This window comes from Triturus cristatus, chromosome 7 (genome assembly GCF_964204655.1).
Source record: "Triturus cristatus chromosome 7, aTriCri1.1, whole genome shotgun sequence".
Lineage (NCBI taxonomy): Eukaryota > Metazoa > Chordata > Amphibia > Caudata > Salamandridae > Triturus > Triturus cristatus.
The window spans coordinates 1,702,484,392-1,702,509,256 of NC_140590.1; the positions used below are offsets into that span (position 1 = coordinate 1,702,484,392).

A 24,865-nucleotide genomic window follows, 5' to 3' on the forward strand; every position below is an offset into this window, starting at 1 on the left:
ACAGAATAAGGCAAAGCTCAGATGTCTCTGCTCCATCATCGTTAACATCCCATAATGAGGACTCTGACAGTTTTGGAAACATATCTTCGGGTAGAGATGCTTGATGAAACATAGGAATTCTGTTTGTTTTGTCCTGGCAGGCTTGTGGAGTGTGTTCCCTCTCCGTGTGACCCTCAACTCTGACTTTTCACCCTTCGCCCGGATTTTGGGGTACATCGTGCTCAACAATGGGCAGATGGTGGCTGATGTGACTGGGTTTGAAGTGGCTAAATGCTTCAAAAATAAGGTGAGTTGGTTAGGTGTGGGGACTGTTGTGTCGAAGAAAGAAGCAGTAGTCAAGAGTTGCAGACGGTCAATGGAGTTGTCTTCTTTAATGATACTAGAGGGATGAAAACAGTTATAGTTCATGTATCTGAACATCAGACTGAGGCTTCACTACTCACCTCACCAATGGCAGAAACACACTTTGGAGAGTAAGGCAGTTTGGAAGACTTCTGGCCGCTTTCAATACCTCAACTAGTGGCAAGCTATGTCTGACATCTATGTGCCACTACTCATTTGCTGTTTGTCTTCTTATACCAGGATCTCTGTTAATAGCATACTTGTCATAAGAAGTCACAGCTGCATCATAGTCTGTCAGAGCTCTTCCACAGAGACAAAGGACATAATGGCTACAGTCAGGTTGCAGAAACAGACCAGAAATTCAATTGTGAGGACGTTTAAACCCAGTTCTCACTCATTGGAGGTGTTGTGTCTTTTTTATAAAGCACATGAAGGCTGAATTCACTTGTCTTCATCCATAAGCTAACCTTTCAGGAAAAGATGGAGGCAACAGATGTAGCCACTTGATTATTCCCTTTTTATATTTCCTAGAAATAACCCCAATGGCCAAATTTTAGGAACAGCTAATACAGGCACAGGCCCGATTCACAGCACTAACTTAAGACAAAATCTTAAACTTACAACTTTTGGTATTCACAGAAGTTAGGATTTTGTCTTAAGTTTGTCTTAAGACAAACTTAAGACAGACTTAAGACAGACTTAAGACAGACTTAAGACAATCTTAAGACAGACTTAAGACAGACTTAAGGTAAATGGAGTCACATGCATAGTTTATGCTTTTCTTCATTATTTAGGGGCCGATTCACAGAACTAACTTAAGACAAAATCTTAGGTTCTGTGAATACCAAAAGTAGTAAGTTTAGGATTTTGTCTTAAGTTAGTTCTGTGAATCGGCCCCTAAATAATGAAGAAAAGCATAAACTATGCATGTGACTCCATTTACCTTTTTAAGCACCTAATTAACAAAATGCAGTAATTGTGGCAAATCTCTGCTCATGGCCTAAAAATACCTATGTATTTATTTATATATTTAATTTTTAGTGTACCCCTGAAGTGGTTCCCTAGCGCTTGACTGGGAGGTAACCAATTACACAAAAAGACGTTTTTAGGTCCCAATGAAAATTTGCCTGGTTGGCCTTAGATAGGAGGAAGTAGGGGAGCAGGTTGCACAACTTAAGAACTCAGGAATCCTATGGCATCAACGGTGAAGTCTGTTTTCTACAATGTGGTTCGAAGTGTCTCTCTGAATATCACTCTTGGCTTTGTTGTTGATTCAGTTCTCTTGTTTCTCACCAGGTCACTCTTGGGTTCTCAAAGCAGCGGGATCTCCCAGGTGCCAAGATTCAACTCCAGCTTAGCGCAGCTCCTCTCTCCCTTTGTTCCGTGAGGGCCGTTGACCTCAGTGTCCTTCTACTGAAGCCTGAACAGGAGATCACCGCAGATAATGTAAGTAGTAAGCCCCGAAAAGTCTGTCACTAGAAACAAAACCTGGTAGTTTCAATGTCTGGACCATTCCATACTTATGATAACGCATTCATAGAGCTTTAATACATACTCATACTCACGCTGAGGAAGCTAAATGGGTTTTATGATGAGTTTTCATGGAGGTGTATTGAAGCCTTGCTTATATGTTGTGCTTCAAAAAGGTAAAGATTGCAGCAGTCCAAAATGGACATAGTGTTTTGGTGGGTTTCCATATAGATGTATGGATGACTAGCCTCTATGCTGTAGAAGGTGATGATGGAATGACATAGTTTCTACTGATGTGCAAAGATTGTTCTGCTCTAGATGGAATTGGTCCTGTGGTGTTAGGTGGGTTTCCATGGAGATGTATTGACGCTTACCTACTATATAAGATTTCTATGAAGTATAAGATTGCATCAGTCAGAATGGACATAGGGCCTGAGTATGAGACAGCTGTTTTTCCAATCCCTGTGCAAACCCCTGTTTGTGCACAGATCGAATTATGAGTTGAGTTATATTTAACACATCGGCTGCATAAAGTACTTACACATTGGTTACATTTTGGCAGGTCAAACCTGCCGAAAATGTAACAGGAAAAAAACATACAGTAATTACCCTGTCATGCAGGTTTTGGTGTGCTAAACTCTGCATGTTATTCCCCACAAGCTTATAATAGATGTTATTTATCACACCCGATAAATAACAAACCCAGTGGTATCATTATTTCCCAGTTGTGGTATATAGAACCTATACTTGTAATGAGGCCATTAGTTTTTCGTTGTCTTTCCATAAAGATATATGAATGACTAACTTCTATGCTATAGAAGGTGCTGGAGGAATTACATGGTTTCCATTGAAGTACAAAGACTGTAACACTCCAAAATGGTAGTGATACTATGGTGTTAGGATGAATTGTGCTGAAGATATACAATATGTCCATGAGAGGCAGGGTGCAGGTGTTGTACTGGAGCATCTGTGGATATGTGGTATTGATTATTGTGTGTTCTGGAGAAGAGCCAGATGTTAATGGGGTGGAACTGTGTGACTCCATGTCACACAGTTCCACCCAATGCAACTCTACCTACTGCCACACAATACCACTCCACTCCCCACCACACAGTGCCACTTCACTCCATGCCACACAATGCTACTCCACTCTATGCCAAACAATGCCATTATACTCCGCACCACACAAAGGCACACCACTCCAATCTTCATCAACTAATGTCACTCCACACAATGCTACTCCACTCCATGCAATTCTACTCCTTTCCTTGCAATCCCACTCCACTCCATGTCACACAGTGGTGCTCCACTCCATTCCACACAATGCCACTCCATGTCCCAAAATGCCACTCCACTCTACAGCACACAGTGCTACTTGAGTCCATGCTTCAAAATGCCTCTCGGGTGGTTGGTGCGCTATGAAAATCAATATAACATAACAAAACACAACACTCCAATCCGCACCACACAATGCCATTCCACTGACCTTGACTTCAAACAATGCCACTCCACTCCACACCACACATGGCCACTCCACTCCATTCCACAACATTCAATGACACTCAACTCCCTGCCACATAAAGCCATTCCACTCAGTGTCATTCCGCCTCTCCACTCAATGCCACTCCACACCCACAGTGCCACTCCACTCCATGCCACTCCACTCCACTTCATACCACACAATGCCACTCCACTTCACTACACAGAATGCCACTCCACTCCACACAATGCCACCCTACACCACAAAATACCAATCCTCTCCATGACTGCAATTCCACTCCATTCCACATAATGCCATCCCACTCCATGCCACACAAAGTCACTCCACTCCATGCCACACACAGTCACTCCACCCCATGCCACACAATGTCACTCTACTCCACACCACTCCAACAAAACCAATAGTTCTCATATAGGCATAACCTATTGACTTTGCCAATCCGTATTTCCTCTCTGGTGTTTGCAGCACACTTCAATACCCCCCTTGGGAAAGTGTAGACAGGATGTGAGCCGGAGTTGTAGAGAGGCTTGGCTCTTCAAGTTGTTACCATATTGCTGTGTGCCTAGTTGTATGGTCCTATATATGTATGTTTTTTAACTGAATTACACACCTTGTGTTTTTCCTCCACCATCACCTGCAGGTGCAAAAAAGACTAAGTCAGTGGCTTAGTGTTAACAAACCCGCGCATTCAAATGCACTGAGTTGTTGGCACTACTGTTTTCTTAAAGTGAATGTATAAACCGGATCTCATCTGATCAGCAGAGGAACTTGTGAGAGGGATATTCAGGGTGGCGAACAGTAAGGCATGATTGGAGCAGAAGTGAGTAAGGAATGGTGTAAAGATTAGGGGCCTTATTTATGAGTCCTTGCAACAGTTTTGCGCCGCCATTGCGCCACTTTTTGTGAGGCATCGGCAGAGTAAAGCGCCCCCTGTTTCGCCATATTTACAAAGTAACACATCACTTTGTAAACGCCTGCGCTACATTATACCTGCATAAGGTAAAATGTATGCAGGGGGCGTTCCCATGCAAGTAAGCCTTGTAGAAGTGATGTAGTGAAATCTATGAGATTTCACTGCAACACTTCTAGGACGGAAATGGGTCAAAACCTTATGCCTGCCTCATGGCAGGCGTAAGAGTGACGGAGTGCTATATTCATAGCCCTCCCCCATGCATTTCTGGAGTTGCGTCACACTTCTGATACAACTCCAGCAATGCGTCATATTTTGCGCCGACAGATATGTCAGTAAAACTGACGTATCTGTCATTCCTTGTGACATGATGCATCATGCAGTAAATATGACGCATCCATCTTGTCGCAAGGAGGGCGCAATGAAAAGTGAAGCATTGCTGTTTTCACGCAGCTATGCGTCACTTTTCATAAATAAGGCCCTAAGTATGAAATAACGTCAGGTAAACGAGGGTACTGCTAATGGCTGATATTTCTAACATTACCTGCAACTACTTTCATTTTTATATAGTTGGAGTACCTGCACATAAAGACATTTTGATTATGGGTGTGGGGTACGCGGGTGCGGAGAAAGACAGAATTATCTTTTTTTCCGGAATCCTTGGACTCAATGGAAGTGGAGGTTGCACACTGATAAATGTGATACTTACAACATTAAAGTGTTTTAGATAAAAATGCCGTATAGTGACTGTGTTTCAGCATAACAGGGCATTGGCGAGTATTAGGGCTACAGTTGGATTTTGGAAGAGCCTTCCGCTGGCCCCAATTGGGCGAGTGGCATTGGCCAAAATGATTATGGTCCCACGATTGTTATACTTCTTTACCAATCTGCCAGTAATCTCGCCCAGAGCCTTTTTTCGGGACTTGGACTCCCTCCTCAGTGCATTAATTTGGGGGTCTGCCAGACACAGAATAGCTCTGAAAAAATTGCAGTTGCCCACCACACAGGGCAGCTTGGGAGCTCCCTCATTCGAGGCCTACTTTTTGGCGGCACAGCTGCAGTGGCTTTCTCACTGGACGGCAGACAGGTACACTGTGGAAACTCACACCACCGCAGGGCGGATACCGGTTCCAGAGATCCGTCGCCTACTACTCCCAGGCACTAAACCGAAACGTACCTACCCACTAAAGGTGGCGGTGGCACGTAGGTGCATGCAGAGAATTCACCGCATGTCCCCGGGCACCCCATTGTACTCCCCTTTACTCACTTTGGTGGGATGGCCCAAACGGGAACACTATTACACAAACAGCGTGCTGCGCACGTGGACATCTTGTGGCATTACAGAGATGGAATCCCTTTTTGAGGACGGGCAGCTAAGACCATTCCGCAGTCTTGTGGATGAATACGATCTTCCCCCGGGGCAGTTCCTGCTTCACCGCCAACTACTAGATAGCTACCGACCATACCAGGACCTTGCCAGGGGGGAACCACACACACATCTAGTTCTTCACACGCTTCTACACATGGGAGTGGGGCGCCATCTAACTACATGGCTCTATAAAGCCATACGAGAACTGACCAACAAACCACTGGAGACCCTGCGGGCCACATGGGAGACTGAAATTGGGCGCGTGCTTCACGAGAAGGTGTGGGAGAGGGCTTTGGAGTACCCCAAGAAGGTATCTAGAAACGCACGCTTTAAAAACATTCAATATTACATACTGCACAGGGCTTATTTAACACCTGCACGCCTCCAACGATTCTACCCCGACACGCAGTTCCTTTGCCCCAGATGTCATGCGCAGGATGCAGATTTCCAACACATGTTTTGGAGTTGCTCTATCATCAAAGTTTTTTGGCAACACATTCACACTGCTCTGGGTGACCTTACAGGGCTAACCTGCATGAACACATGGGAGGCCAGTGCCCTAGGCATCTTTTGCGCAAGCAAGCAGCACAAGGTGCGGACTCGTTTCCTCTCCCTTGCGGTGCTATTAGCCAAACGTAGCATCGCCATGCACTGGCGTTCCCCCACCAGCCCTCCGTTGGCGGCTTGGGTGGGAGCCACACACAAATGGGCGGCGGCGGAGGAGGAGACATTGCGGGAGGAGGAGGTGAGGGGGTCCGCAAAAACCCTATATCTATGGAATGGGCCATGTTAACATATCATTTCAAGCAGCTAACCCCGGGCGCGAACCCCACAGACGACCCACCCACATTGTCAGCCCTGCAAGCGCAGTCACAGACCCTACCCGACCAATCTCATGTTACTCCGACCACGTGATCACGTACAAGGCCCCAGAATTGGGTATATTATCGCAGTTGCAGGTCAAACCTAAGAGGATATGTAATCACGAATCATAGAGGCGCCATACCCATACGACGTTTAATGCACTCGCTGGCGACAACTGGATATGATCTTCCATGCCTATGCCCTAGTTTATATCTGTGTTACACCCCAGTTCATGTGACATATCATGTATCAGAGTCAATAGGGTACACACATCATGATGTATTTGAGCGTTTTTATTCTCCCGCTGATGATTCACTAGTCTATGCAGGTGATGTGTGATACCGCATGCTGTACTATATGGCATAACAGCTCGATGGATCTGTATAATGTACAGTATGTGAACTGTGAAAATGTCAATAAAAATATGTTACAAAAAAAAAATTGTGACTGTGTTTCAGATCTGCACTCTCTTCGTGGCTTTAGGTGGTAGTGCAGAGTCAAGGATGGTTTGCCAGGGTCTGAAGGTATTCAGCGGATTGGGCATTGCCAAGTCAGACTCTGGGTCAGACACTAAAATGTTTACTATTAGATGGAATGTGTGCAAAAAGGCCTATAACTCTGGGGACCATTCCCAGAGTCTTTAAGAGCTGAGCATGGCCTACATAAATGTATCTCTGGAACTCTTCCTTTGCCCTCTGACTAATATTCTCAGAGATAACAATGTTGTTTTCTTCCTGGCTGCATTCTAGGTGTACTCCATGTTCTCATTTACGGACCGGACAGGCTACCCCAGTGAAGTGGACGAATTTGTGGTGGAACATCCCTGCGGGCGCTACCGTCCTCCGGATATTGATGTCTTCTATATCTTCAAGGTGCCTTCATACCTCTTTTCATTCCTGCTTTACAGTCCTCATTGTAAATGTTTTTTGGATTGGTCATTTAATTGCAGAGCAGGATGGTGTAAGCAGAGCAGGTAGAGGGGTACAGCTTCACTGGATTATAATTCAGTTTGAGTCTCAGTTTGAGAGACAGCAGTTTCACCACTAGGACGTTTATAAATGTAGGGGATAATAATCACATGACAGGTCTAAACAAGAAACACATTATACCTAGAGGGGTGTATTACATTGGAGAGAGATAAAAACAGCTGTTAATGCCCAAACATATGGGTGTAGTTAGCCTAGTTTTTGCAGCTGTTCCACAATCTTGTTCAACAAATATAGGCACATACTCCTAATGCCTAATGTCCCTGTCTACTTTTTGGACCTGTTTCAACCTTTCACTGTACTTAGATTACAAATAAACAACAATGGTAAATGCCAGAACATGCAGCATTCCTATTGGCTGAGCCAATCTCAGTCTGGCATATAGGGTGCTAATAAACACAGCTGCACCATAAACAGCAAAGTTAACACCTTTGATTAATGCTCTTGGGTTTTGTCAAAATAAGAACATCTAATATTAAGCTGACATGGTGGTGCTTCCATAAAACAAAAGAATTCATTTAAGGGAAAGACAAAATGGGTTTCCCTCCAAAAAGGCAGATGTTCTCTCCTCCTTTCCGTTGCCACTCCACTTGAATGGCCACTGAAGGTGGCATTTCGAATGGCAGAACCCCCTTCACTACTGGGAACACTCATTTGGCAGACCCGGTGTTGCTGTCAGTGATATCTGGCAAAGCTACCAATGCAGAATGGCCCATCAAACAATGTGTAATAGTGTATCTCCTGTCCAGGATTGGCCTTGAAAACATGGTGGTCACATATGTTGGGGGAAAACTTCCAGAGTGTGAGTCACACTTAATCTGTGTGTCCTGGAAATAGACCCGCACTTCTATCACCAAGACTCACATGTTTGATAACAATTCTACCATTGCACCATGGCTGGAAGGATCTGCAGCTAAGTTCTTTTTTTCCCCTAGGAGGCACCTGCCCAAGCGACAGGAGCCGTTTCACAGAAAATATTCCCACCACAATAGGTGGGGTCCATTTACCCAACACTAGGAATTAGCAGGTGGGTTCAGGGCACCGCAAGATGGTTCAGTGATGGATTCACAAGTCTGAAATTAGTCATGAGATACTGTGACTGCAGTGATTGACAAGACAAGGTTTCTTTGCTGAACTTGAGGTGATAGGAGAAGATGGAGAGGGAAGTGAGGTTTCAAAGGAATGAGGGGAGGAAAGCAGTTATTTATAGAATCAAATAGACAAGCAATGCTGTGCTGTTCATCATCAAAGTGAAGAGGAGTGGGCTAGAGTGGGTTTAAACATCTTTTGTGGTAATTCTACTCCCTGCCTAATCACTCACTTGCTTATTCTTTTTTGGAACAGCAAAGCGGTCTAAAGATCTTGACAAACTGTGAAATTAAGAATCCCGTTGAGAAACTAACTGTCAGGCCACGTCATTGTCTACTTTTTGCTGAAAAAAGTAAGAAATGCACCTCCTTTCTTTCTTTTCTTAACCCCCAAAAGTCTCCCTTTCTGCTCTTCTACTCCAAGCATGCTCTCCCTCTCCACTCTTTCTTTATGGCAAGATTATGTGATAGTAACTTGTTACAAATTAATGTACATTGTGCTTTGGCAACACTTTGGTAAAATGCATTGCTAACAGCCATTGAGAGCACAGGTTAGACTGAGTCATGTACCTCCTTCTACCCACACCAAGGCAAAAATAGGGCCCACAGCAAAGCTTATAATTGAAGGGCACCTTGGTGAAAACACGCTGTAGCAAATCCTTTGATACTTATTTGTGTTCCTCGGTATTTGAGGGGGAAGTATGTCCTCCTGGAGGACTCCATACTCTAGCCTGTGCCTGAGGAATGCTTCAAGAGTGGATGATGCATCCCTCAACCTCTTTCGTCTAAAGTAGAGTGCTACTCCCTCTTGCACAGTATTCACACTCGGGCACCTGAACAGTGTTTCAGAAAATAATGTTCTCTTTTCAGGGGATCCTCATCAATAGTCATGAATATATATATATAAATATGTATATATATATATATATATTTATATATATATATATATATATATATATATATTCACTGAAAAAACCATAGGTTTCAGGCCTGATATAGTTAGGAATTAGCATTTAAAAAACCTTAGATATTCACTTAAAAAACAATAGGTTTTAGGGGTGTTATAGTTAGCTGGACATTTCACTCGAACAAAACCATTGAAATTCCTCCGATATAGTTTTTTTTTTTTTTTTTTTTTGAAACCGTTTATTGCAATCTCAAGAATATACAAGGATGGGCCTACAACCTTCCGGCCGGCCGCTAGAATGACAGGAGCATATGACATTTATACAAGAACCCTGGGCAGTGCCGAGAAGCAAAATCAGGAGGTATCGACATCGTGGGCCACATCACTCTGACCCCACAATACGGTTTCATTTTATACACACAACACAAAAACCACACCCGCAAGGCAACCCGCAGTCGAAAGTAACAGCACGTGCTCCCCGAATGGGGGACCCCAGCCATCAACAGGAGTCTAAAGAGGGGAAAGGGAACAGATCGAGGACTGGGGGAACTCCGTGCTCGGGGTTATGGAAAGGAGTCAACTAAGGGGACGGGGCTGGTGAGGCCGCAGGCAGCAATGGTGGCGCGCAGATACCCCCGCGGTAGGCGTTCCAGGGGCCCCATACTTTCACCCACGCCCCAGGCTTACCCCTCGCCACATACACCACCTTTTCTAGGAACATGCACCAATCCATGTGTTCTTTCCAGGCCGACACCGCCGGGGGCCTCTGGGATCCCCACAGTTGAGCAATGTCACGCTTAGCTATCATATATCCCAGAGTCACCCATCGCGTCTGCGGAACCGAGTAGTCAGTTGGTTCCCACACATTCAGCAGGCATCTCCTCGCTTCAGGCAGCAGCGCGACATGCGTAACCACTCGCAGGACCTCATGCACACCACGCCAGAATCGCTCCACCTTCGGGCATTCCCACAAAATATGCAAAAAAGTCGCCAAAGCACCACACCCACGCTTACACAACCCATCCTCAGCATAACCCATACGCAGAAGCCTTGGCCCCGTCATGTAAACCCGGTGGAGTATCTTAAGCTGGACGAAGCGAAGGCGAGCCGGTATGGCCACCTCCTTCGGAGAGGCCACCGCGGAAATCCAGTCCTCGTCGTCCAACTCCAGCCCATTGGCAACCCAAGCCTCGCGGAGGCCAGTCAGCAAGCCCGAGCGGTCATTAATCAATTTTTTGTAAATAAGGGAGATCGTGCTGTCCGGAACGTGGCCATCCAGCACTCTATCCTCCAGGGGGGAAGACTCCGGGATGGAGGCGACGTCTGGGAAGACGGAGCCCAGTGCGTGACGGACCTGCAAGTACCGAAAGTATTCACTGCCCTGCAGCTGAAACTCCGTCTGCAGCGTCTCGAATGTTTTAAATCCCCCCCTCGTCCAAAGGTCCCCCACTTTACTAATGCCGATCGTGTCCCACTTCTCGAAGCCCTTCGAGGTCCACAGGGAGCCCAATCTCTCAGACGCGTACAACGGTGATGCCCGGGTCAAACGGTCCTTCCACCCCATAGCTGCGTTAGCCGCGTGCCATACTCGTACCATGACATGCGTAGGTCCCGTCAGGCGGGGTCCGGGCGCGCCAGAGTAGAGCGCTCGATTATAGTCGCCACCAGGCAGGAGCATCTTGTCCATTTCAAATGCCGGGTTTAAGGCGGGCCCGTAAAGGCCATGATTAATTGCAGCTAGCTGGGAGGCCCAGTAATACCGTTTAATATCCGGGAGGGCAATCCCCCCGTCGTACCATGGGAGCGTCAACTTCGCCAGGGCAATACGCGGCCTCCCGTCCCAGAACAGGCGGCGCTGGAGACTCTCCACCTCACGGAAGTAGCGCGCCGGGACTAAATCCATAGTATTCTGGAGAGCGTACAGGAAGCGTGGCAACGACATCATCTTAAACAATGCCGCCCGGCCGAGCGGCGAAAGCGGCAGGCGCCGCCAGCGCGCGACGTCCTCCTTCAAGCGCTGGAGGGGGGGAAGCAAATTCCGCTCGTAGCGGGCCTCCGGGTCCAGAGTAATGTAAACCCCCAGGTACCGAAACCCCTGCGAGGCAATCTGGATCGGACAGCCCCGCGGGAGGACGGGAGCCTCCCCGGAAAGCACATACACACATGATTTAGCCCAGTTGATGACAAGGCCTGAGTTGCGGCCGAATGAGCGCAAAACATCAACCAGGACAATCAGTGATTTACGCGGGGAGGCTAAGTACAATAGGATATCGTCAGCGTATAGGGACACGCGGTCCTCATACTCGGGGGTCCAGCGGAGACCACGGATGGAAGGGTGCCACCGCAGCCACTCCGCCAGGGGTTCCAAGGCCAGCGCGAACAGGAGCGGCGACAAGGGACAGCCCTGTCGAGTGCCCCGTCCCAGCTCGAACGGGACCGATACTCTTCCATTCACCACCACCTGTGCCAATGGGCCCGAATACAACAATTTGACCCAGCTGATGAACCCCGGACCAAATCCAAACTTCGCCAGCATAGCCCAGATGTATGGCCACTCGAGCGTGTCAAACGCCATGGTGGCGTCTAAGGACGCCAATATGGCCGGCTCCCGCACAAACGGGACACGCGCGAGCACCCCATGCAAGCGCCGCAGATTAAGGGCCGTGTTGCGATGGGGAATAAAGCCGGACTGGTCTTGGTGGACCAAATCGCCCACCACGCCGACCAGCCGGTTGGCCAGCACCTTGGCGAGGATTTTGGGCTCCGCATTCAAGAGCGAGATAGGCCGGTAGGATGTAACCCGGTCTCGAGGTCTCCCTTCCTTGTGGATCACCACGATGGTAGCCAGACGTTGGTCCGGCGGGAGGGAGCCCAGCGAGTGGGCCGCCAGGAACATCGCACGGAGGTGGGGTGCCAGTACATCCGGTCGCAGCTTATACAGCTCAATAGGGATGCCGTTTGGGCCCATGGCCTTGCCGGATGCGACCGAGCGTATGGCGAGGGCAATTTCGTCGGAGGTAGGAGCGGCATCCAACGACACCCTGTCCTCCACCGAAAGGGAAGGCAACGCGATATCCCTAAGCAGGGCATGGGAGTCCTCCTCCGAGCAGGGAGAAACCGGGGAATACACCTCGCGGAAATAATCCGCGAAACAAGAGACAATGTCTTCTGGCTCGGTGATACGCACACCATCCATCCTCTCAATCAGCGGGACCACACGACTCGCTCTCTCCTTTTTATCCAACCATGCAAGCAGTTTACCAGCCTTATCACCCACATCATACAGTCGCCCCTGTTGCTCTCTATAGAGGCCCCTGGCCGCCTCCGTGACGAGGGCCCTGTAGGCCGCCTGCTTAAGTTGTAGGACGTGTAGTGCAGCGTCCGTCACCCCACCCTCTAGATCACCCTCCAATTCAGCGATTTCGGCCTCCACCCGGGTCACCTCCTCCTGCTCGCGCCTCCGGGCATGGGAAATAAAGGAGAGGGCCTCCCCTCTAAGAACTGTTTTGAAGGCTTCCCACAGGGAGATAGCCGAAGAGACAGACCCCACATTCTCATCGAAATACCGCTGCAAGGATTTAATCAAATCAGCACGAATAGTGGGGTCGCGCAGATACCAGGCATTGATTGGAGCTACCCTGCCCTCCCCCCTCGGGAAGACATCAAAGTGCATCAGGAGCGGGGAGTGATCTGAAATACCCCGCGCCAAATGGCGAACCTCTCCTACCCTCCCAACATAGGCCGCAGGGACAAGGACATAATCAAGCCGTGAGAGGCTACCATGGGCACCCGAGTGGAAAGTGTACTGCAGCTGCGTGGGATGTTTTAAGCGCCAGCAGTCCACCAATCCCAGTGTATCTAAGAAGCCGGACAGCCACGCCTGCGCCCGGGGGAGGTCCCTAGGGGGGTGACGATCCATGGTCCCAGAGACCACCGCATTGAAGTCCCCCCCAACCACCAGAAGCCCCCCCGGAAGGTCAAGGAGGAGGCGCCCTAAGTCTGCAAAAGTCGTAGACTGTAGCCCCGGTGGGACATACACTGATACAAAGACAACTACTTTACCCTCCATTCTCCCCACTAAGACAGTGTAGCGTCCCCTCTCATCATGGCGCACCTCGTCTATTTCCAACGGGAGCGAGTTCTTCACCATGATGCCCACCCCCCGTGAGCCCGACGTGAAGCCCGAGTGGGCCACCAAGCGATAGCCACGCCGATTCATGGCACAAAAGGAATTACCAATAAGGTGTGTCTCCTGCAGAAAAACCACATCTGGTGAAAGTCGTTTCAAATACTGCAGGACCACACCTCGCTTAATCCTATCCCCCAGTCCGTTAACGTTCCAGGACAATAAAGTCAGGTCCCTACCCCCCATTACATACAGAAGCCATCATTCGTCCCCCGGAGAGCACCTTAAAAACACCAATACAATAAAGGGTTTGCCTTGCGGTAAAAACGAACAACACCCCACCCCAACCCACCCATCCCAACAGAACTCCCCCCTCCCTGCACCCCTGCATGAGCCCAAACAGCCCCCCCAAAGTGCAGTGTGCCTGTCGCCCCATGAATGATTAAACTAACTAGTCCCCCAGAGGAGGAGGGAGAGCCCCCAGGAGACCCCGTACCACCTCCACAGGAGGGAGACTTAACGAACAGTCAAAAATGACGACAATGTTGTCCAGAGCGAGGCCTACTATTAGTCCCTCATTCCTGATCCGGCGAGCCCTCCCCTCCAGCCGCGCCCCCCCCACCCCCCAGTCCAACCAGTCCCCGGCCGCCTCGGGACGATCAAAAAAGTACGTGCGGCCATCCACCTCCACCCGCAACTTAGCTGGAAAAAGCATCGCATACTTGAGGTTCAAGTCCCGTAGACGACGTTTGACTCCGAGAAAGCTCAGTCTCTGCTTCTGGACCGCTGGGGTGAAATCAGGATAGAAGTTTACGTCCATATTGTCAAGTCTGACCGGTCCTTGTTGCCTAGAAGTCTGAAGGATAGCGTCCCTGTCCCGAAAGTTGAAAATCCGGGCAATGATAGGCCTCGGAGGGGCTCCGGCCTTAGGTCGTCCTCCGGGAACCCTGTGGGCACGTTCCACCGCAAAGAATTTACTCAGCCCCCGGGGCTGGAGATGGGTGAGTATCAGGTCCTCCACAAACAGGTCCGCCGCCGCCTCCTCACGTCCCTCCGGCACCCCGACAATGCGGACATTGTTCCTCCGGGCCCGACCCTCGGAATCCTCCAGTCGACGATCCATCAGGGCGCTCGCCTGGCCAAGCCGGCGCACCTCCTTTTGGAGGGCCGCCACGTCCGCTGTAAGGCCCGAGGTGGTGTGGGCCAAAGAATCGACCCGGTCATTGGTCTTGGATAAATCAGCCCTCACCAGGCCAACATCCACGTGGACCGAGTCAATCTTTTGCGCCAGTGTGTCAAAGCGCTGGTCCACCGAGGCCTTCATCTCGGCGATAGCGCCCATGACATCTCGCAGGGTCAGATCCGCGGGCAGCGCAGGGGCATCAGTCGGGTCCTCAGGAGACCTACGCGGCACCTCGGGAGATCCCTTCTGGAGGGTGTAACGGTCCATGCTGTTGGACTGATGGGCTGCGCCACGGCGGGTCGATTTCACCTTTGCCCGGTCGCCATCTTGTTTTGAGGACATGGTTCCAGTCCCCAAATCGTGCCAATCACCTCGGAAAGGGCTGACAAACCAGTTCACGGGCTCCGGGGGGGGGCAGCCACAGGTCCGCAGGACGGATAACAGCCGGCGGGCCAGCAGGGCACCCCAACGAGGCCACACCACCACACACCGCCCCGCAACCCAACCTCGCCTACACAGCAAGGAGGGTGCAAAAGCGAAAGTGAAAGTGCGGGGTACGCGAGTCGCCCAGCCCTGCCCGCCGCTGTTGATCACTTTGTCTCCGGATCGCCCCGTAACTCCAATCCGGGGGGCCGGCGTGGAGAAGGCCGCAAACCTCAATCGGTGCTCCCGCCGGTGTCCGAGGTCCAATTTGGAAGCGGAAAACGGGTGACGTCTCAGCTCGGGCTCACCAACACAGTCCCCTCATCTAGGACAGGATATTTACAGGATTTATGTAGGAGGTCACGGAGGTCCTCGGGAGCCTCGCACCTACGCGGCCATCTTGGTTGCGCGCTAGGCTCCTCCCCTCCTCCGATATAGTTAGTTGTACTAACTGCATCTCGCGTGCCCCCAATCCACTGCTGATGATGTCATATATTACATCATTCATGACATGGTCAGTGACATCACTGATGACATCTCAAATGACATCACTGACATCCCGTGCTGAATATTGTAATTTGCCCCCGGGGACCAAATCCCGGGGGCATAATTAACAAAAAAAGTGTGGGGGGTCCCAATCCCCCCCACACTGCCCCGGGGACCAGTACCCCCCGGGGCTTAAAACAATTTGATGTGGGGGGGCTCTCAGGCCCCCCCAGCCCCGGGGACCGCCACCCCCAGGGCAACTTGTACATGTGGGAGGGGGGCCATGCAGCCCCCCTCCTGGAGCCTTGTATTGGCCCTGGGGACCGCCACCCTCCAGGGCCAGCTCCTGCTGTGTCCCGGGGTGCCCACCCCCGGGGCACTGCTGTTTGCAATGGCAGGGCGGGAGCCGCGAGGCTCCCGCCCTGCCATTGCAAACTGCTTTGCTTCATTGAAGCGAGAGCAGGGAAACCTGCTCTCGCTCCAATGAAGCAAAGCAGATTGCTTTTCCACATGGGGAGCAGCATGTGGAAAAGCAATGCCGGCTCCCGCAGGTGGCGGGGAGCCGGCTGGGACCGTAGGGGGATTGGAGACCCCCCACGGTCTTCAACGAGAAGCCAGGCCCCGGGGGATGAGGTCCCTGGGGCCAGAAGTGGCCCAGGAGGGGGGCCACGCGGCCCCCCTCCCTCATTAAAAAATAACAAAAAAAAACAATGCCCGGCCCCGGGGGATGGGGTCCCCGGGGCCTTAAAGTGGCCAGAGGAGGGGGACTACGCAGCCCCCCTCCATACATTTTTTTTTTTAAAAGGCCCATACCCCGGGGATGGGGTCCCCGGGGCAAATTATAGCCGTTGCAAAGTTACAGTTGTTGCAATGGCCAACACAATTTCAAACACAATGCAACATTGAGCTCAATGTGAATTTCTAGTCAAATGCAATTAGTTACTTTATGGATTCGTTTTCTAACCACAGGACTGGATCCTAGATTCAGTCCTTGGACATCTCCTGTAAACAGTTGAGTAAAAGCGTTTTGGTTACAGTAGTGATTTTTACGGAATATTATTGTATTTTAAAAGTTGGCACTGAAATTTTTTTTCACATAGAATCACCAATGTTATCCTATGGCAGAAAATTCACTTAGCAGGTAAATCGTTACTTTTTCTTACTCAGTGATGGATCCTGGATCCAGCACAGATGAATCTCCTGTAAACAATTGAAATAATGTGTTTAAGTCATACAGACGATTTTTAGGAATATTTGTACATTTCAACAATGGACACTTAGAAACTTTTCTGCTGAAAACCACACAATGGATTCCTATGGAAGGAAATACAAGTTACTGGTAAGAACGCTTAGAATTACTTTTCAGGGTCAGTGCTGGGCTAAAAGATGCAGCACTGGGTTCTCTCCTGATAACAGGTGAGTAAATTGGAATTCGTAGTTTGGCTGATTTTAGAGGAATATTTGCACAATGGTGAAGGAAGGAGGCGGGGCCTGAGGTGATATGTGTACAAGCACACCCTGTGGCGCGTTTTAAGTTGGGGAATTAATTCCTCCTCAATCCTGAGGTCCCCTGGGGGACAACTAGTCCACCAGGTACCTCCAGTTTGCACCAGGAAGCTGGGTTGCAGAGGTGTTCAGAGGCCACGCCCCTTTTTACAACACTGCAACGCAGCTCCGTGGTGCTTACTGGAGGTACCTGGTGGGCTAGTTGGCCCCCAGGGGACCTCAGGATTGAAGAGGAATTAATTCCCCAACTTAAAACGAGCCACAGGGTGTGTTTGCACGCATATCACCTCAGGCCCTGCCCCCTACCTTCACCATTGTGCAAATGCGCCCGTGGCGTGTTTTAAGTTGGGGGATTAAGTCCCTATGAATCCTGAGGGTCCCTGGGGTCCAACTAGCCCACCAGGTACCTCCAGTAAGCGCCACAAGGCTGCGTTGCAGAGAGGTGTAAAAAGGGGCGCGGCCTGGAGCACCTCTCTGCAACACAGCTCTGTGGCGCTTACTGGAGGTACCTGGTGGGCTAGTTGGCCCCCAGGGAGCCCCAGTATTGAAGGGGAGTTAATTCCCCAATTTAAAACGCGCCACAGGGCGCGTTTGCAGAGTGTGCTTGTGAGGGGGTGGGGCCTAGGGACGATCGTGTCTTTTTTTTTTTGAAAGGGGTGCTGTGTGGCCCCCCTTCCTTTTACTTTTTTGTGGCCCTGAGGACCCCATCCCCCAGGGCCTCACCCCCAAATTAAAATTTTCAAAAGATTTTTACAGGAAGGGGGCCCCCCTCCCGTGGCCAAATCTGGGCCCTGGGGACCCCATCCCCCGGGGCATGGCCAACTTTTAAAATCTTTTTATGGAGGGGGCTGCGTAGCCCCCCTCCTCTGGCCACTTAAGGCCCCAGGGACCCCGTCCCCCGGGGCCGGCCATTGATTTTTATTTTTTTCATTAATGGGGAGGGGGGCTGCGTGGTCCCCCTCCCAGGCCACTTATGGCCCTGGGGACCCCATCCCCCGGGGCCTGGCTCTCGTTGGGGACCATAGAGGGGTCCCCAATTCCCCCATGGTTCCAGCCGGCTCCCCGCCTCCTGCGGGAGCCGGCATTGCTTATCCACATGGGGAGCAGCTAACATGCTGCTCCCCATGTGGAAAAGCAATCTGCTTTGCTTCATTGAAGCGAGAGCAGGTTTCCCTGCTCTCGCTTCAATGAAGCAAAGCAGTTTGCAATGGCAGGGTGGGAGCCGTGAGGCTCCCGCCCTGCCATTGCAAACAGCAGTGTCCCGGGGGTGGGCACCCGGGACACTGCAGGAGCTGGCCCTGGGGGGTGGCGGTCCCCAGGGCCTGTACAAGGCTCCAGGAGGGGGGCCCCCTCCCACATTTTAAAGTTGCCCCGGGGGTGGCGGTTCCCGGGGCTGGGGGGGCTAAGAGCCCCCCCACCCATTTTAAAGAAGCCCCGGGGTGGCAGTCCCCGGGGCTGGGGGGGGCCTGAGAGCCCCCCACCTATTTTAAAGTTGCCCTGGGGGGTGGCGGTCCCCGGGGCTGGGGGGGCCTGAGAGCCCCCCCACCCATTTTAAAGAAGCCCCGGGGGTGGCGGTCCCCGGGGCTGCGGGGGGATGTGAGCCCCCTGCCGATTTTATGTTAGTGCCCCGGGGGGTGGTGGTCCCCAGGGCAGTGTGGGGGGATTGGGACCCCCCCCACACCTAATTTTTCAATATGCCCCTGGGATTTGGCCCTCCCGGGGGCAACTTAGCATATGTGGCTGAATTTTTTTTTCTATCAGGAGGATGACCGAATCCAGCGCGCATCCTTCCGAGGCCATAGATATATATGTACTTTTAACTCTAATTTTCTCAGGAACTACTGAACGGATTTACACCATGTAAGCAAAAGGCATGAGTCTGAACTGAGGACTACCTCTTTGCCAAATTTTGTGTAATTCCGTTCAGCAGTTCGGGCTGTAGCTGCAGCTAAAGGTCCTATGGGAAAATGCATGGGGAAAACGTGTTTTGGGACACCCCTTTTTTCTTGGCCCCCGCTTGACGAATCACCATGAAACTTTCAGGATAGGAGCGGTTAGGAGCTGGACAAAAGTTTGGAAAATTTTGCGAAGATTCGTGAATCGGCGCCAAAGTTATTCCAAATAGAATGTTGCGGATTTTCTATGGAAAATAGGTCCTAACTATATCTACCTACTGGCGACCGCCAGTAGGTAATATATATATATATATATATGTATATATAATATCAATCAAAGCTCCAAGGTTCCCACCTGTGGAGACGCACTCTGACATCCACTGCAGCAACCTTCATGAGGTAAAAGCCGGATCGGTGGGTGGATCCAATTTACAGCATGCCTGTCGATTCACGCCTGACGCATTTCGTGCTCATTGCACTCTTCAGAGGTGCGACAGTCATTTTGGCATAGAGGCCACACCTCCCACTTAAAAATATGAGCCCACCAATGGGCGACTCGAATGAGTCCATGTTGGTTTGTGGGTCTTGTAGTGTGTGCCTCAGTTGTGTGCCGCTGTCTGAGACATTTCAAGCCCACCAATGGGCCTCCACTCGCATACCTGGCTTGTCAATATTCCATGGATGCCTCCACATTGAGACTCCATGATTCGGAGCTCCGTGGCCCCAAATTCCGGGTGGTGCATCTCCCGCGGCTGGGAGGCCACGTAAAAATCAAAGCTCCAAGGTTCATACCTGTGGAGACGCACTCTGACATCCACTGCAGCAACCTTCATGAGGTAAAAGCCAGATCGGCGGACGAATCCAGTTTACAGTATGCCTGTCGATTCACGCCTGATGCGTTTCGTGCTAATTGCACTCTTCAGAGGCGCAACAGTAATTTTGGCATAGAGGCCACACCTCCAACTTAAAAATATGAGCCATCCAATGGGTGACTCAAATGTGTACGCATTGGTTTGTGGGTCTTGTAGTGTGTGCCTCAGTTGTGTGCCACTGTCTGAGACCTTTCAAGCCCACCAATGGGCCTCCACTCGCATACCTGGCTTGTCAATATTCCATGGATGCCTCCACATTGAGACTCCATGATTCGGAGCTCCGTGGCCCCAAATTCCGGGTGGTGCATCTCCCGCGGCTGGGAGGCCACGTAAAAATCAAAGCTCCAAGGTTCCCACCTTTAGAGACGCACTCTGACATCCACTGCAGCAACCTTCATGAGGTGAAAGCCGATCGGCGGGCGGATCCAGTTTACAGCATGCCTGTCGATTCACAACTGACGTGTTTTATGCTCATTGCACTCTTCAGAGACACGACAGTCATTTTGGAATAGAGGCCACACCTCCCACTTAAAAATATGAGCTCTCCAATGGGCGACTCAAATGAGTCTGCGTTGGTTTGTGGGTCTTGTAGTGTGTGCCTCAGTTGTGTACTTCTGTCTGAGACATTTCAAGCCCACCAATGGGCCTCCACTCGCACATCCGGCTTGTCAATCCTCCATGGATGCCTCCACATTGAGTCTCTGTGATTCTGTGCTCCGGGGCCCCAAGTTTCCGGGTTTGTGCATCTCCCGCAACTGGGAGGCCGCGTTAAAATCAAAGCTCCAAGATTCCCACCTGTGGAGACGCACTCTGACATCCACTGCAGCAACCTTCATGAGGTAAAAGCCAGATCGGCGGGCGGATCCAGTTTACAGCATGCCTGTCGATTCACACCTGGTGCATTTCGTGCTCATTGCACTCTTCAAAGGCGCAACAGTCATTTTGGCATAGAGGCCACACCTCCCATTTAAAAATATAAGCCCTCCAATGGGTGACTCGAATAAGTCTGCGTTGGTTTGTGGGTCTTGTAGTGTGTGCCTCAGTTGTGTGCCGCTGTCTGAGACATTTCAAGCCCACCAATATATATATATATATATATATATATATATATATACACAAAACATACTGGCAGTTGCCCATAGGTAGCTATAGTTAGGACCATGTTTCCATAGGAAAAGCGATTTTTAACTTGCCTATATCTTTGACGCCGTTTGATGAATCTTCACGAAATTGTCCAAAAAACATAAGCCAGTGATTCTTGTTGCGCATGGAAAGTTTTGGGTGATCCATCAAGCAGGCGCTGAGAAAAATGGGTGTAAAAAAAGTGTTTTCCCATGTTAATCTCATAGGACCTTTGTACACATCTACAGCCCGAACCGCTGAATCAAATTACACCAAATTTGTTAGAAGGTTAGATTTGGTCACACAGATTGTGCTTTTTTTTATTTGGTGTCGACTTGTTCAGTAGTTGTTGAGAAATTTAAGAGAATGTAGTTAGTGATATCTGTGGCCATGACTACTTCGCGCAAAAAATGTAACTTGTGCAGGGAAATGCAGAGCTCTGATTGGCTGCCAACACTTCAACCAAGAGGTGTTGGCAATCATCTTGGGACTCAGCTTCAGTCAATTTGCAAAAAAAAAAAAGAAAAAGGGGACAGGGGACAGGTTAGGAATGCCTTGACCTCCAAACCTTGGTCTTGTGGTCCCAACAAACAAAATTGCAGCAAATTCGCAATATTCGTGAATTTTGGGAAACAACTAAAAAACAAGCACAGCCTACCATGCTTGCTTCTAAATAACCCCCTGGGTGGCACAGGTCCCAGGGGCATACCATAAAAATAGGAAGGGGGCGCACTGGACCGCCTCCTAGAGCTTATGAAAGTCCAGGGCACTGCCACCTCCTCCAGGCATTGCTTTTTATGTATGCGGGGGATGCCCAGCCAGCACCCCCGCGCCCCGGGAACTGCCATCTCCCCTTGGCAAGTGTATATAAAGTAATGGCAGGGCCTGCTGGCCCCCCCCCACAGCCCGGGGGCTGCCACCTTCCCAGGGCTAAATATATAAAGTAAATACAGGGGGCCCATGATACCCCACCACAGCCCTGGCGGCCAGCACCTACCTGGGGCTAAATTCCTAAAATGAATGAGGGGGGATCTGTGCAACCTGCCTGCAGTCCCAGGAGCCGCAACCTACCGGGGGGCTGAAATAAATTATTATAGGGGTTCTGTTGCGGACCCTCAGCCCTGGGGACCACCACCTCCCCATTGTTACAATCGAGGGGGCCATATGGCCCTCCTGGAGGAGCAATAGATGGCCACAGGGACCACTACCCCCTAGGGCCAGCTCCTGCTTCCTCCTGAGGTGCCAACCCTGGGGAGGTAGTTGATTTCTTTTGCTTGTTGGGAACTGATAGCTCACACCAAGCAAAAGCAAACATAGCTCTGCTTTCTGCAAGCCGGAGTTGTCAAACTGCTGCTGTTTGGAGAAAGCAAAGTTTTCATCAGAATCCTTGAACACAAATATGCGTGCAGGGAAACAGATGAGAACATTGCTCCTGCAACCACACAGCTGCTATTCACCAAAGCTCCCTACTTCAGTCAGCAATGCCAGCTCGGGAGCCGGCTGGGACCGTGGGGACCTGAGGCTCGCCCCCACAAGCGTGGGACTTGAGGCTCCCCCGCGGTCCCATTGCACACTGGTTGCCCTGGGGGCACCCAGATGACATGGCCAGGCCCCGGGGATGGGGTCCCGTAGGCCAAAATCGGCACACAGAGAGGTGCTACACGGCCTCCCTCTCCTATACAAATAGAAATATATGAGCATAAAGAGGCACAATAAAACCAGCTACGAGGAGAAAGAGGTAGAATAGAAATAGAAATCAGAAACGAGCAGAAAGAGGTAGAATAAAGATCAGAAATGAGTAGAAAGAGGCAAAACAAAGGTGAGAAACAAGCAGAAAGAGGTTAGAAACAACCAGAATGAGGTGAAATAAAGGTCGGCAACAAGCAGCAAGAGACAGAATAGAGGTCAAAAACGAGTAGAAAGAAGCAGACTAGAGGTCATAAATGAGCAGAAAGTGGCAGAATAGAGGTCAGAAATGAGCAGAAAGAGGCAAAATAAAAATGAGAAATGAGCAGGAAGGCAGAATAAAGGTCAGAAATTAGCAAAAGGGGGAAAGATGCAGAAACAAGCAGAAGGGCAAAATTGAGATCAGAAACTAGCAGAAAAGTCCAAATAAAGCTCAGAAACTAACAGAAAGATGCAAAATAACACTCAGAAACGAGCAGAAAGAGGCAAAAATAAGGTCATAAATGATAGAAAGTTCCAAAAAAGGTCTGAAACGAGCAGAAAGAGGTAAAATAGAGGTCAGAAATTAGCAGAAAGAGGCAAAAATACAGGACAGAAATGAGCAGAAAGAGGAAAAGAGAGACCAGATACTAGCAGAAAGAGGCAAAATAGAAATCAGAAACTAGCAGAAAAATGCAAAATAAAAGTCAGAAATGAGCAGTATGAGGCAAAATAAAGGTCACGAATGAGCAGAAAGATGCAAAAAGAAGGTAAAAAAAGCAAAAGGAGGAAAAATAAAGGTCAGAAGTGAACTGAAAAGGCAAAACAAAGGTCAGAAGTGAGCAGAAAAGGCAGAAAACGAGGTGAAAATAATCAGAATACATCCAGGCACTCATGCACCCACTCACAGAATAATTCAGATACTCTTACAGCAATTCACATACCCATTCACTAATGCACCCACTCACAGACCAAATCAGACACCCGCACCCTCTCACAGACACAGTCAGGCACTCATGCACCTACTTACAGAATCACTCATACTCTCTCACCCACTCACAGATCTGCTCAGAGACTCATGCACCGGCTCACAGACCAACTCAGAGACTCACACACCCACTCACATTCCCACTCAGACACGCATATACCTACTTACAGCCCCAATCATACTCTTACACCCAGTTACAAAGCTACTCAGACACTCATTGAGAAACTCTTGCACTCACTCACAAACTCAGTGCCAAAGGTTAGTGCTTAGTAAAATTTTAATAAAACCTTGGAAATTCACTGAAAAAAACAAAGGTTACAGGGACGTTATAGTTAGGCTCAAATTTCACTTATATAAAACCTGTGAAATTCAGCAGTTATAGTTACCTGAGCTATCTGTAGCTTATGCCCCCACAATGCACTGCTTATGACCTCACATATTACATCAGTCATGCCATGGTCTGTGGCATCACTGATGACATCACTGATGACATCTCAAATGGCATCACTGATGACATCATCCAGTGATGGTGCAAATTTTCTAGAAGTTACTGAGAGTTAAACGTGTATACTAACATAAGTGGCTGTGGGAGTGCCTGTATGAGCTAATGGGTGAGTGTGTAAGTGGGTAAAGACGAGTGAATAGGTATGTGAGAGACTGTATACATGAGCATGTGAGTGTGAGTTTTTGCATGGGTGAGTGAGTGGGTGTGTCAGTGGCTGTATGAGTAAGTCAGTGGCTGTGTGAGTATCTGTATGGGTGAGTGGGTGTGAAGGTGAGTGTAATGATGAATGTGACATTGAATGAGTAACTGTATGGGTGAATGTACAGGTGTGTCAGTGGCTGTTAATGGTGAATGTGAGGGTACATGAGTGGGTGTATGGGTGACTGAGCAGATGCATAAGTGTTGGTATGGGTGAGTTAAAGTGTTCATGACTGGCTGTATGGGTGCATGAATGGGTGTGTAAGGGAGTATATGAGTAAATGGGTATGTCAGTGGCTGTATGGGTGAGTAAATAGATGTGTGCGTGGTTGTATGGTTGAGTGTGAGAGAGGTTCTATGGGAGAGAATGTGCTTGTCCCAGTGATTGTATAGGTGAGTGCGTACATGTGTTACTATATGTTCGAGTGAGTGAATGAGTGCCTGAGTTACTGTATGAGT

At 49.6% G+C, this 24,865-nt stretch overlaps 1 protein-coding gene across 1 annotated transcript in view; it reads left to right on the plus strand.

Moving 5' to 3' along the window:
• The window catches only part of LOC146812814 (alpha-2-macroglobulin-like protein 1), an 848,867-nt gene that overhangs the window by 266,253 nt on the left and 557,749 nt on the right, over positions 1 to 24,865 (plus strand). The window contains exons 14-17 of the mRNA XM_085615205.1: positions 141 to 286; positions 1,639 to 1,788; positions 7,206 to 7,328; positions 8,787 to 8,883. Of these exons, the coding sequence (XP_085471331.1) occupies positions 141 to 286; positions 1,639 to 1,788; positions 7,206 to 7,328; positions 8,787 to 8,883 (516 nt within the window). The remainder of the gene's footprint in view (positions 1 to 140; positions 287 to 1,638; positions 1,789 to 7,205; positions 7,329 to 8,786; positions 8,884 to 24,865) is intronic.